The sequence below is a fragment of the Rhinolophus hipposideros genome, assembly GCF_964194185.1.
Source record: "Rhinolophus hipposideros genome assembly, chromosome: 11".
Taxonomy (NCBI): domain Eukaryota; kingdom Metazoa; phylum Chordata; class Mammalia; order Chiroptera; family Rhinolophidae; genus Rhinolophus; species Rhinolophus hipposideros.
The window spans coordinates 28,699,284-28,714,161 of NC_138057.1; the positions used below are offsets into that span (position 1 = coordinate 28,699,284).

Genomic DNA, 14,878 nt, shown 5'->3' on the forward strand with positions numbered 1-14,878 from the left:
CTGGACTTTTATCCTCAGGAATCTTTAACTCTACACCTTTCTAAACAGAATTTTGTTTATGTTTTTTTTTCTGTTTTCTTTATTTGTTTGTTTTTTTGTTTTGTTTTAATTTGCAATGACTTTGGAGGCTTCCCGAATCACCTTCTTTAGTCCAAATTGTGAAGTTAAGTTTCAAGTAAGGCAACCCAGAATATCTGGGTTAGAGAGTCACTTTACCATTTTTCCCTATTTCTGTTTCTTGCCAAAACTTCTAATTCAGAGCTATATTTCTTGTCTCTTTAAAATTTCCTAGAATTTCTCTTAAATGTCACTAATTTTAATAGCTTAGCAGTGGCAGTGCTGCTTTCTGGCACTGACCTGATAGCGGCATCAAAGCAAAAAGCTAAAATTTTACTCACTTTGATTGATGAACTCATTTTGTTCCAGAGGACAAATTGGATTTTTTTTTAATATACTGGTAATAAAAATTAATGTGTGATGTTGCTTTTGGGGATGTTATTGGATCTGTGCCTTAATACAGATTTTGGCAATAAAAGCACTAGCTGATAACTTGAAGAAAGTTACCGCCCTCCTTTTTTAACTACCCAGAAAAGTAAAAGGTGCTTTTCTAATTTTGCAATCTGGGTACATTTAAGTATGTATCTTTGTATGTAATTGGTGGAAATGGGGTTGAGGGCTGTGAGGAGAACAGTGACAATGGGGTAATAGTCTGTGTTTCAATTTTCCATCTAATTGTGATTATTTCTTTTTATTTCAGCACCTCCGAGGTTTACACGAACTCCTGTTGACCAGACAGGTGTCTCTGGTGGAGTTGCCTCTTTCATTTGCCAAGCTACAGGAGACCCAAGACCGAAAATTGTCTGGAACAAAAAAGGAAAGAAAGTCAGCAATCAGAGATTTGAGGTATTAGGTCCATTGTTCTGTTTCTCTGGGGGAAGAATGCAGTTGCTGTATCTTTGGTTTGTATGTCACTTGCTTGTTTACTTTGATATAAGTTATCACAGTCACTGAGATACGGCGTTCTTTACGTTGCATGTGATGGAAAACAACTTTAAAAGGTTTTAACAAAAAGGAATTTGGGGGTTCAGATTGCTGACTTTTGTCTCTACTTGTTCCAAGTCTCAAGCAATGTTCCTAACATCCATCTGTTAGCCTCATCCTCAGACTGCTTCCCCTTATGATTGCAAGATAGAGTGTCACATCCTCCCACAGCTAAATTTAGAGGATAAGTGAAAGCTTCCTGTGCCATTATTTTTCTCTGATGTTGGCTTTTACTGAATTACATGTTCATCTTTGAACCAATCTGCATGGACAGCTAGACAGTACTATTTGAGTTAATTATAATATACTTCTGTTGCTGAGAATAAGGTCAGTCCCATTCAACCCATGGCTTCGAATGAAGGAGCAATGTTTTCCCAAAGGGAATTCAAGTTCCTATTACCAGCAAGAAGGACAATGGATACTGGGCAGCCAATGAAATTGTCTACCATAACTTGCATTTGTGTTTTGCATGTAGCATAAACCAGAATGAGAAAATTGCTTGAGTGTGTTAGTGTAAAGTACTACTCTGGAAGAAACATACCCAACCAGGGTGATATTGTAGTTAAACGTATTGAAGAAATTGATTTTCTTTGTTCACGGATGCTCAGTGCATTGAAAATGATGGAATATAATTCAGATATTTTGCGGGGTATTTGTGAGGAGACTTACAGTTTAAAATTTTTTTTATTCTGGAGGAGAAAAAATAGATGGTAAGCTACACAGAAATATATTGGAAGAAGCACAAAATAGTATAATTTAGAACATGAAGAGGATAGCTTAATTCTTAGATGGTGCTAAGACCTCCAAACTGCCCTGAGTTGTAAAATTCACCTCCTCTTATCTGACTTTCTAATCTACTTCATAGTCTTATTCACAAATTGGCAAATTAAAGGCAATTCCTAGTTTAAAGAAACATATAAAATTCACTATAAAGCCACTATAAAATTCAGAACTGTTTGATAATACTCATTTTTTACCAGTGCGTACAGAGTGATAAATGGTCCAAATGCATACAGGACCTAATTAATTACACTAGTGAAAATTGAAATCTGACTGTAGTTTACAGACAAAAAGATTTTAATTATGTTTGTTTAAAAATAAGATACCTAAAGTGAATTAAAAATAAATAAAAAAGAATATCTTAAATAATATTTGAGAACTATTTCCTACATCATGTAGAAAATGATGTGTGTGCTCATCTTTGATGCATTTTAAAAAATGTATTAAAATTGAATATTTTTGTCAAAGAGGAATTTGATATCATGCTTCCTAGTTATGATGGCTTCTTGACAATATCTTGTAATAAATATTAAATTATAATAGTAAACATCTCAAAGCATGAGCTCTGCTCAGCACATAATTCCTAATGAGAGTCCCCATAAATACATTTAGGGAAAATTAATTATTTTTACACAAAGCTCCTATGTCAAATGCATCAAGTCTTGGGTTGACAATCTTTAATATCTGTAACAGTATATAATTTGTTTGTTTGTTTGCTTCACTAGTTTATAAGGCCCACGAGAGCAGTGAATAAGGCTGATTTTGCTCCCTCTTTTATCTCCAGTGCCAGATACAGTGTCTGGACTAGAGTAGGTATACATCAATACTGGATACTACATAGGGTTTTCAAATCAGAAGTTACAACACCAGCTTGAAATGTGTGGTATATAGTGTTCACCCTAAGAGTTTAATTCTAAATCTTGGAAAAAGTTCAGAAAGGTAAGTATGCAACAACATGTAGCAATTAATCAAAAGTTATATTGAGATTAAAGATGTTTAAATCTTTCTCTGCATTAAGCCATAGAATGCTCATTAATACTTTCTTAAATTATGACATATTTGGCAAAGATTCCCATAACTGTAAAACTCCCAAGATGCACAGTGGATTCATTCTAGATATGTGCTTAATAGAGTTGAAAATAAATGTGATGCATTGGGAAGTAGGACATTTTGGCTATCTTTGTGATTTTAAAACATAAATAGAATGCAGAACGGATTTGAAGTGGACATACTTAAAAAATATTCCATCTCTTTCTTTTAGGTGTTGACATGCACACACACTCACACACAAAATCTGGAATTGAGCATCTCATAAATATTCTTATAAGGAATTCTTAACTCATTCACCATTGAGGCCCGTGCCCATATTATTCATTGGGAAATGCAGTGGGGAGAAAAGCACAGCATCTCAGTGAGCAGCTGAAAGAACTCAGCATAGCTTTAGAGAAGGCAGGTAGAGGAATCCATAGCTGTATATACATATGTATCAATATCATCATCATCATCATCATCATTTTTTAAAAGTAGTATTGAAATAGTTGGTACATACCTAGAATTGCTAAACTCTCTCAGAGTTCATAATGATAGTGAATTCAGACTTACTATTTAGGACATTAATTTTCTGCCTGGTGAAGCAAGTCTCCATTTTACAGCAAGAATGCCCTAAAAATGCAGAAAATGCTAAGCTAGAACAAATACTGGAATGATTTATGGCAAAATCAATGCATGCCATCAGGCTGTTGGGTTGTGAAAGCCATCTCGTTGGCTGCCTAAGTACTAGATTTATGCAGTTTCTCTTCATGGTTCACTCATCTGCAGTTTTCAAGCTGAGACACCGTAAACCAGAAGAGCTATCTGTGGTGGCACGCATTATTTCTTCACTTTAAAGTCCAATGATTGAATGGATCCACACATGCATATGTGCTGTCAGAGATAGAATAATTTGGGAAGTTTATCCATCATAGGAGCAAGTCTCTTGCAAAATTAATAGGGTCAAAATTTCCTAGATATACCTACCAGAATATTTTCAGGAGTAAACCCTGGATGGTTTTCAGCAGAGGCTAGAAATCTACATTTTTTGCATGTGTAGTTTTATGTCTTTCTCTTTGTTCAGCAGAAGATTCATTAAATTAAACCAAATGCTGTGTTTTACCACTGTTAATCAAAATTCGGTCTCAAAATGCTGCTGAGTTTATTCTGAGCCTAAAGGCTGGTTTCGCACTGCGTTAAGAGGTTTAGCTGAAAGGTAGACAATTGTAACAACACCTGTGACAGCTATTGTTTCCTCTAATAGGTAATAGAGTTTGACGATGGATCTGGATCAGTTCTCAGAATACAACCCTTACGGACTCCACGGGATGAGGCCATTTATGAATGTGTGGCCTCGAATAACGTTGGTGAAATAAGTGTCTCTACCAGACTCACAGTTTTGCGTGGTAAGTATTTAAGCGCAAGATTGTTGCTTGTGTCACTGTTGAAAATCTGTGTCTCAGGTGTTCTTTTGTAGGACCATTAAAGAGACCACCCTTGTCCTGGCACTTAAATGGGAAATGAATTGAAATAAAATGTATATATAAGAGTTCAACTTTTAAATAGCCAGTGGGTGCCTTCTTTCATGAGTCTTGAAAAATGCTAATCAGGAAGAGAAAAGAAAAATCCCAAAGAAGTGGTGATTTCAAAATCTTATATACCATTTTGATTTTGGGTAGAGAACCCAGAAACAAAACAAGGTAAGGCATGCTACTCTTTTGCATGTTAGCATTACTTGCATATGAAGTAACTGAGGCAGCAACTATTTTTTTTACAAATTACCGAAGTTGACATTGATGTTTGCAAAATTAAAGGAATGTCCTCTACTTACAAATCAGTTCCTCTGAAGCAGATGTATCAAGAACAAGAAAGGCACCTTTCTTCTTTAAGCCAAAAATGTGTATTTTGTCAGTCTTTTGTATTTCTTGAACGAATACTTGTTGATGCAAAGTGAATTCGGCTATGTGGCTCATACAATTTGACTAAAGCGTGGGATGGCTTGCCAAATCTCCAGTACCGTGTGTCTACGTTTCTAGACTTCTGTTATTTACTTCTTTATTTTAGTCTTTCTTCTTCTTTTTTATTTTATTTTATTTTTCTTTCTTTATTCTGTTTTTTTCTATGTTTACAAGCCTTTGTCTTGAGGGCTGACTTTCAATAGATCGCAGCCAGGGAGCTGCTCTGCTACATAGGAAACCCTGACCCAGAACTTTCAAGACTTCCTTGAGAATGACAGTGCTAGAGAACAAAGGCTAGTGATTAATAATCCTCTATTGTGTATCTCTCATTCAGTCTTTCGGGTAGAGATAAGAATATTGCCTGATTTGGCTTGTGTAATAGTGACATTTCCAGACTAACTTCTGTGCCTTTATCTCTTTCTCTCTCACACACACTTTTATTCATTTCTTTCTTTCTGCTTTGCTTTGAACTTCATTTTGCTTCACTGTGCAATTTAGAACAGACGTTCTTAAGATGAAGGGAATTAAAATAAAGGGATCAAAATTTCATAGTTACAGAGCAATATATACGGGTTAAGGATATTTCTCCTTCATTTCCCGTTGAGGGGTTTATTTACTTTGTATGTTTTATAAACTCTAAAAACATTTCCTTCTAGATCTATTTAGTTCCAAAATTAATTAGTTCATCCAAGAAGCATGAAAGAGGAGATTATTTGCATAAACATCCTAAAATATATTTTAAATAATATAAACATCTTACAAAATTTCAAGGGACGTATTTACTAACTGCGTATAGATATTTTAAGCACACATAACAGAATGCTGCTTCAAAATAAACATGTCAGATTTCAACTGTATTTCTGGCCATTATGACAAGCTAAATTCATATAGGAAGTTCTCCATCCCCCTATAAACACATAGAGATATTGATAAAATATATGAAAATAAAATTAAATGCATGGTTAGGCTTACAAAGAAGAAAGAACTTTTCAGGTCTGAAAAACAAAGAGAATCTCCAGAGAAGAGGCAATTTGTAATCTTATAATCCAAGATAATGACCAAATGGATTATATGGTTCAGGACTGGAGTTTTATCTCACCAGCAGGACACAGGCCTATACATAATAGGTGGAATTAAGAGGAGCTAGATCAGCTTTCTGCATTAAGGTGAGAATTCTAGTACTGTTCCTACAGTGCAATACTCAGAAGCTACCATAAAAGCTGGTCAGAAACAGTGAATACCATAAAATGTGGAACAGGCAGCCACGTGGGACACCCCCATAATCCAGGGCATGCAAACCAGATAAGGGCATTTATGCCCAGATGGGCTCATAGGTACCGATTCTAAAGCATGAAAGCCAGTTCCAAGTCACAAGGGACAGTAAGACCAATCAATTAGAGTAGAAACCCTAGTCTGTGAACTACAGATAATTAAACTGTATGGATGAGTTTTAAAAGAAACAATTTTAAGTACTTGGAAAGGTAACGTAAGGAATAAAATCTGACAGGCAAGAATCAGACATTAGGAGGAAAAAAAGAACAGATAGGAGTTAGAAACCAGATTTCAGAACTGGAAGGAACCTTAGCGTCGATGCTATACATACTATAATATGAACTACAAAAATGTATGGACGTATATGTGGTCACATAACCATAGATAAAAGGTCTGAAAATTGTGGAATTTTTTTTTCTGAAGCAAAATCAAACTCATTTTTTGATCTTCTTTTAAAATGGTAATCTTCATTTATTCACCTAGTTTAGAACTAATGTTATTCTATAGAAAATGTATTACAAAGATACAATAAAGTGAAATTTATCAGACATTTTAGAATAAAATACCACTTTGTACAGACATTTACATAGATTTGTATTATTCTGCCTCCTAGCTGACCATGGTCCCCCATCTGCTTGTATCCAACTAGCCCCCGCATAAAACAAATGCATTTGAAACTTTTAGTATGATCTTGATTTTCTATGAGAATAGCTATTATATATAAGTATATTTGTATGAACATTTACAATTCTAGTAAGGTTGTTAAACCTTATGTATTTCTTTTTTTTAAAGACTAAGTTTAGCAATTTTGGTAATGTTGCATGAGAAAAACTCAAAGGTATTTTGGATAATATAAAAGTATCTGAACACAACCTTAAAATAGAACACTTTCATATATCCTTATAGGATGAAATAAATGGGGTTGCAAGTTATCTTTGTTTCTTACAGCTACCTCTTTATTTAAAATTTCTAAATAACTATTGATAATTATATTCTAATGATAAACTGACGTTCATAGAATATGAACATCATGAACAGTTAACTAGACAAAAGTGAAGGTTTTCATATCATAGTTGATGAGCTTTGTGCCCATTTTAAGTTAGCTTTCTCTTGCAAATTGCATTGGCAGATATGCAAGCTCTCCGCTCTGCAGTGAATGGAAACTGCTTTACACTTTTCATCCTGAGGCCCTAATCAGATGTCCATTTTGTGCACATGGTCCATTTACTGTTTTCCCCACTTTGCTGATGATGCCAAAAAAGTGCCAACTGTCCTGATGGGTTTTGTCTAAGTGGACTGGATGGAAAGCACTAATTTTTTCACACAGGCTACTAGAGAACCTGATTAATTGGAGATTTAAACATCTGACCTATGTGGCTTATGAAGAAGACATTGAAATAATAATCTGACTACCATCTGTGTTTCACAAGGAGTATTTCAGGGGAAACTTTCCCTGTGTAACTCATTTCAGATTACGCCAGTTCCGAAAAGTTATTTTCATAAGGAAAGATAATTGCAAGCTCAGGTTGAATGTGCCCTGAAATGAGACATTTGGGCAATTATATTTACACACTGTACACTGGTTCATAAAAGAAGTAGTGGGAGAAAGGACGTTACATGTGGTATTTATGGCCTGTAAGTCATTTTTAAATTTTTTTGGTGGCCCTGCCTGTGGAAACACAAACAGACAACAGCTCCCTAGTTCTATAGCATTTTAGGAGGCTGGGCATATCTGCCATACCATGTTTCTTTTCCTGCTAATCAGAACTTTAAGTGAATGCCTCAGATCTCACTGAGGAGTTATTGAGGGCTAGACACAATCGAATTGTAGAATTCTGCTTTGGATTGGATTTTGGATTGGAGATCAGACTTTCAGTGAAGGGCAAGAATAGGACCGGAAAGGGTGTTTTAAGAAGAGGGATCATCATACTGCTGGAAGTGGTTCTTTCTGAGTCTTTGATTCTCTGGTCACAATTTCTTCCTCACCAAAGATATCAGGAGGAAAACTTGTAATATAAATTTATGTAATGATAACTGAGTATGTAATTGTTCTCTCAGATACATATTATCAGCCATTGGGCAGGGGAAATGAAATATCACCATCCAAACACTTTTCGGTAAGAGCCCAGGAGCATCTGGCTGTTTTAGGCAAGTGGAAAGACATCAAGAATCCTTTCTTCTTGCTCACAGATTTCCCATTCTATAAGAAAAACTTGTAGAAAAATTTAATCAAGTTTGCCTCTAATTTTCTGACTAAATGTCATGTTCTTGAATTTAGATTTCTGTATGCAGTAATCAGAAAATACACATTATGTTGTCATCTAAAACAGTATGTAATATGTCATATATACATACATTTTTAAGTTTAGTGGATTATTTTCCGAGACTTACCCATTTCCAAATAGTCCTGGTCCCTCAACCTGTTCTGAATAAACAAAACAGGGTGTCGTATATCACTTTATTGCTCTTATCTACTTATAGGAAACTACATTGTTTATAGAAAACATGCAAAGTAAAATTGTTGTCTAAAAAAGTTAGGTGACCAAACATGAGACAATCGGTACCTAGTTTTACAGATGTATTGTATAAAATGATACTTATGTTTGAGTATCTACACCACATCAAAGTATCAAAGTTTATGAAGGATTGTCATCAAGACGAAAGACAATAGACGAAGTCCTCAAGTTTAGGTCTCCAATATTTTGAGTTCCAATTCTGGCTCTGTCCCCAAATAGCTGTGGCATCTTGAGCAAATCTGTTAACTATTCTGCTTTTTGTTTTGTTCTGTTTTCGGTTTTTTTTGTTTGTTTGTTTGTTTTGTGTTTTGCCTCTTGTACACAGGGAAGGAAGGCATTGGATTGGTGATCACTCAGGTCGCTTCTCTCTAGCTTTCTGTGATACAGTGACATACCTACTTCAGCAAGTCAGTTCTTGTAGAATGGAAAAAATATGCTCCCTGAAGGTGACTGTTACTGAGATAGTAGAATACACAGTGAGCAGTTGGATGAGACAGACACAGAATTTCATTGGGAAATGGAGGGATATGTTTGCATAATATGTCTCTTTCAAAAAACAAGCAAACAAAAAAATGTAAGCCATTATAGAAGTTGCTAAAAAAAAAAAAACAGCAACAACAACAAAAAACTTTTACAATCTTTCAGTGAGAAGGCGGTCGACTCTCTCCGCCATTGTGCAGTCTACCCTGTGATCAGAATTAGTATGTTCATTACAGTCTCATTTTATTAATGCCTCTTTTTGAAGATGAACACAGTTGTCCCCGCTGTGAAAATGGTACTTTGCCATTTATGTTATAAAGTGGTCTCGGCTGGGGATCCAGGCTAGGAACATTAAAGAACAAAGCACAGCTGCTTGACTGTCACACAAAAGAATTTTTATGAAAGACTGAAACAAAAGGAAGGGTGGCCAACACAGAACAAACTTGCTGACAATTATGGGACTGAGGGAAGATTACTTGAAAAGGCTGATAAAATAGTTGAGGACTTGGGATAAATTGATACCAACATGATAAAGCCTTCCTGCGTCGTGCATTTCTGTGCTGGAAAGAGGTGGTGCTGGGCAGAACCATGTAAGTAAACAGAAACTTCTGACTTTCGGTGGTGTAATCGTTAGACCTTAAACATGAGGATTCTTTACATATCAGTGTCCACAAAGGCAGGAGCCCATGTGCACAGATCCATGGGAGACCCTAGTAAGGAGAGACATTCAAACTAATAATATTTGGGGGAAAATGCACTTGTGAGCTGAGGCTATTCCTATTCCCCTGTGATCAGTCTTTTCTGGACCACTGTGGTGGTGATGCCAACTGCATCCTTTGAACCACTATCACTTGTTTTTTCCACACTGGGATTATATCTTAAAGGGGCTCAGAGAGAACGAGTACACTTGCAAATCACTGCATTTAAATGAGAACAATATTCTTCTTTTAGGTTCATATTATAATGTTGTCTTCAGTTTTAGAATGAATTTTGACTCGTGGGCATGTTTACTGTTGATTGACTTGTTAATAGAGCTGTGGAAATGTTAAACTGAGAGGGAGAGAATTTGGTGTTTACCTAACCTAACCTCTTATTTTTGATGTAAGAAATCATGGACCAGAGAATTTAAAATGATTATTATTTTTCCCTTGCTTACAGTTAAGATCGCCTTGGGGTTTCACCAGTCAGAAATAACCTCTGCTATATTATGTTGTGAAATGTATTCTAGCCATTTAAATATTTACTTTTGATGTACAGGTTTCCCCTGCAATCCGAAAGGAGAGAGTTCTTATGAAACCTTTCTTAAGTTGAAATGATGTAAAGGGAAGAAGCAATTAGCGTAGGGCACATCTCATTAACGGATGCGCAAAATAATGTGAGACACAGCACAGATGCTCACAGGCACAGTTCAAAGCTGTGGGGCTTGATGCTGAGATGCTGAGTGTACTTCCTAAGGAAGGAGCCTGGAGGGGCCACCGTCGCCACCTTTACAGGCTGGCTGCAAAACAAACATTGAATGTTATTTTAGCTTTTCACCTTTTCGTAAAAGTGAAAATCCTCTTCTGACTTATATCGGTTAAGAAAAACAAGGACTAATGGAGGTCTTTCGTAAAAGTGAGGTGGCATAAAGCAAACTTTCAAAACCAGGAGGGCATATATGTAAGACATTATCCTGGAAGAACAACGTTCTTCCACCTGACCATCCACAGACAAGCATGATGTGAAAAAAAATAGTGCTAACATGTTATGGGTGTGCAAAGTATGGAAAAAATCCTACTTTCATGATGCATGATGGGAGGGAAGAGACCTCTGAGTTGAGGCTTGAAGAATGTATAGGGTTTTATCATCAGAGCTAGTGTGAGAGTATCAGGGATAGAGCTTTATGAACATAGTTACAGAGGTAAGACATTGATAAATATTTGGTGGTGGGTGTAGGTGGTGTATTAGTTAGGGTTTTCCAGAGAAATGCAAAGGCTGGCAGGCTTGAAACCCAGGAAGAGCCCATGTTTCAGTTTGGAGTCTGAAGGCAAGAATAAGCCAATGTCCCAATTTGAAGGCACTTAGGCAGGAGGAATTCTCTTACTTGGGGAAGAGTCATCCTTTTTGTTCTATTCATGTCTTTAACTGATTAGATGAGGCCCACTCTCATCAGGGAGGGCAATCTGCTTTACTCAGTCTACTGATTTAAATGTTAATCTCATCCAAACCCCCCCCCCCACACACACAGACATACTCAGAATAATGCTTGACCAACTATCTGGGAACCTTATGGCTCAGTCATGTTGACACATGAAATTAACCATCACAGGTGGGTATAACCCAGGATAGCTCAGAATAGAGTAGAAGTTACAGGAGCAGTAGTAGAAGAAGATAAGATTGGGACATACTTTATTGGCTAAAGAGACTAAACTACATAAGCAAGGAATCATGTGACTAAGTTAACAGAAGATTTCTATATGAATTGAAATGTGTAAAGAAGTTTACTAAACTGCTTAATGTGATATAGCAAACCATTCACGGTCCTTTATACATAGTTAATACTTTAAAACTGGATAGCAGATTGGCTTTCATTGATAAAATTCGAACAGTTTTTAAAAATTCAATTTCCTGACTTTCAAAATGAGTTTTATTTTAAGCTACTAATTAAGATACAGTTTTAAAAGTTGTACATGCATAATTTATTGGGATTTAGGGCACCGATATACCAAATGCCTCATCTACGGTTTAATTATCAAAATCCTAATTACATATCTCCTTAAAAGATCAAGTAATTTATTTCATCTTATTAAAAAAACAATGACTTGTGAATTAATGCCACATTAAACACAAATATGATGACATACATCCTAGTATTCTTAATATATTTTGTTAAAGATACCAGAAATTTAAGGACTTTCTTATCTGTGATCTTTCTAATTTAATTTATGTCTAAGAAATTTTCATGCCCTTCATTTTTGTATTTTTAAACTTTATTTTTGATTTTTTTTTTTTAATTTCATTCTTGCCTTAAATATATATTATTTCACTCTTAACACAGTAGATGTTTTTGCTTTTTTTTTCTAAATAGATTTTGGACATATGTGTGTATACCTACTAATTTTTTTTTCTCACATGCCTGGATGATATGCATGTTTAGATGATAAATTTGATCTCAGTTTGGGTTTTCCAAGAAGAGAGCCTACATTTTTTTAGCGTGTGACACCAAAAGAGCTATCTAAAAGAATGAAATTGTATATCATGAGTGACACCAGCAAATCAATATTAATAGTTTTCGGATATTTTCTACCCTTCTAGGTTGGCATGCACACTTCTTTTGTTTGTATATTTGTGTAATTCCATGGGCATCTATAGATACATCTAATTTAGAAAACTAGAAATTATTAATATGGTAGATAAGTATTAGACATAAAGACTGTGTTTAATAAAATTGGTATTAATTATCAATACTTATTTATTGTATAGTTAAACCAAAAATTCTGGTTGGGAGGCATATTTGCATATACATTATACTTTTACATTACATGCACTCACACACAGTGTCTGTGTATAGCCTGTTTAATTTGCTTCACAGCACTTTGTGAAATTATACTCTTTATTTCTTGAAACTTTTATTTTTTGTGCCTCTCCCCCACTTTGTGTACAAGCACTATGGCGTGTTTCTCGGACCTAGAAATGTTACTAGCATTTCCTGGAAACTGAACGAATATTTGTGGAAAGAATGTATACATATACATATGGTTATGTTACCACAAATGATGCAATAAGGAACCGTTTGGGCAGGAATCAATCTCACTTTGCATATAATGGATGAAAGAGATCATCATTTCATTGGCCACTGTAGGATGCAGAGTGTGATTGAGAAACAGAAAATCAAAGCAGAGGCAAGGGACTACATAGAGAGGTTAGTGAAACACAGGAAAACACAGTGGAAAGAGTATTCTTTGTAGCTAGGTGGACATGGGTTCATATTAACAGTCCAGTGCTTCTGCCCTAGATGGTATTAGGCACAATACTTAAGTCTACACTTGAAGCTTCTTATCTTTAAAGTGGAGGATAACCCTAGCTACCTTTCAGGATTGTTTTTTTAGAAATCTATGGAATGCATGTGTAAAGCATGTGGCACAGTGACCTGAATATAAACGTTGCTGAAAAGTGTCAATTTCTTCTCCCTTTATCATCCTTTTGAGTCTGAGCTATTTGGTTTGGCCCTTTTTTCTACTATTAGATCCCCACATTTAGAACAGTGCCTGGCACATAGTACTTCAATAAATGTTTATTAAATGACTGCATGGCTGTGGTAATGGGAGGAAAAGGTCAACAATCCTAGAAAAGAAGATTTCTGTGGCTTATAAAACATTGCTTGGTGCAAAGGACGGAAAATCAGCTTTTCACAGGAAAATATTGAGTTGATATGAAAGTCTGAAAATATACAGGTATTACCAAGTTATTTGGAAGGATTAAAGATCCTTCATCATTGCAATTTTCTCTAGGGTGCAATATCAGTAATTTCTTTTTTTTTCTTTTTGCATTTGTGCTTAATATCGTGTTAACACATTTCCATAGTCTTCCGAATGCTTGTATACATTAGGAGCAGGTAGTCTGTTGCTTGGACTGCCCAGGTCAAACTAGGGTCATACTTAAAATACGATTTTTTTTTAATTACATCTGGACCATCCTAGGTCACGGAGTAGATGAAACCTATAATTGTTTTTTAATGCCTGTGAAAATGCATCATTCGTTACATATTTTCAAAGAAGCAGGAAAATCTCATGTATTCTTTCAAAATTTAAAAAGGTAATAAATAGAAAAGGATTTTTGCTTGCCTATTTTTGTCTTTTCCATTATTTATGCTACCACCTTGGTTGTCTGAAGTGATAGAAGTTGTGGTTATAAGTTCAGGTTCTGCAAACAGATCTGAGTCCAAATCCTGGGCACACTGTTTGCTTTGTGGCTATGTGAACATTTCTTAACCTCTCTAAGCAGCCTCTTCTTTATCAACATGTTAAGAATGATTGCAGGAGATGACCCACATAAAGCTTTTAGCAAAGTGCCAGACACTCAGTACATATGAGTTGCCATTATTATCATTATTGTCATTGATATTATTACCACCAGTACTGTTATTATCAATAGGTAATTTTAAATTATTTTGATTAGAGGGTCTTGCCCCATTTGTGAAGCAGAATTTTCTGGCACAGGCAGAACTGTCTTTCTCAAGCTTAGGAAAACATGTACTTTTGTAGCCATTAAGTCAAACTGCCTTGTCCACTGAATAATCCTGTTGTCCAGATGCATGAGTTACCATTTGTCTACTGTGGGTTCCACAAAGTACTTGAAATTTGAATGTCGTCCTGTCATAGTGATTGGGGAATGTAGTACTTGGGAGAATATGAGATGAAGCTTCCCTTTTATCCTAAATACAGTTATCTCCATGCTTAGACTAGAAGTTGCATGAGAGTAGCACTTTGTTTTGTTCAAGGTTGAGCACCAACCACAGTGCTTGACATGTTATAAGTTTTCAGTAAATATTTGTTGACTGAGTGGAAAAATGACGAGTTGAGCGAAGATGTTTCTAAATATTTTTTTTCTTCCATAAGTACATCATTTGAGATTTTATTTAAAAAAATCAGAAATGACACTGGGTGTTGCTTCCACATCTAGAATAAGCACACAGTACATGAGTAGCAATTTGTATTAATTCATATTTGGTAATACGGTTCTCCCCTATGCCGGGGATTGTGCTAAGTATTGGGAAGGAAAAGAAGATAAAGACATCACCGCCACCGGTCTTCAAGGAAGCTA

General features: G+C 35.6%; 1 protein-coding gene across 37 annotated transcripts in view; it reads left to right on the forward strand.

Annotated features, from left to right (window-relative positions):
- PTPRD (protein tyrosine phosphatase receptor type D) overlaps positions 1–14,878 on the forward strand; it is a 2,053,994-nt gene that overhangs the window by 1,758,121 nt on the left and 280,995 nt on the right. For all 37 annotated transcript variants that reach the window (XM_081066962.1, XM_081066971.1, XM_081066973.1 and 34 more), the window contains 2 exons: positions 758–903; positions 4,115–4,256. In XM_081066962.1, the coding sequence (XP_080923088.1) occupies positions 758–903; positions 4,115–4,256 (288 nt within the window). The remainder of the gene's footprint in view (positions 1–757; positions 904–4,114; positions 4,257–14,878) is intronic.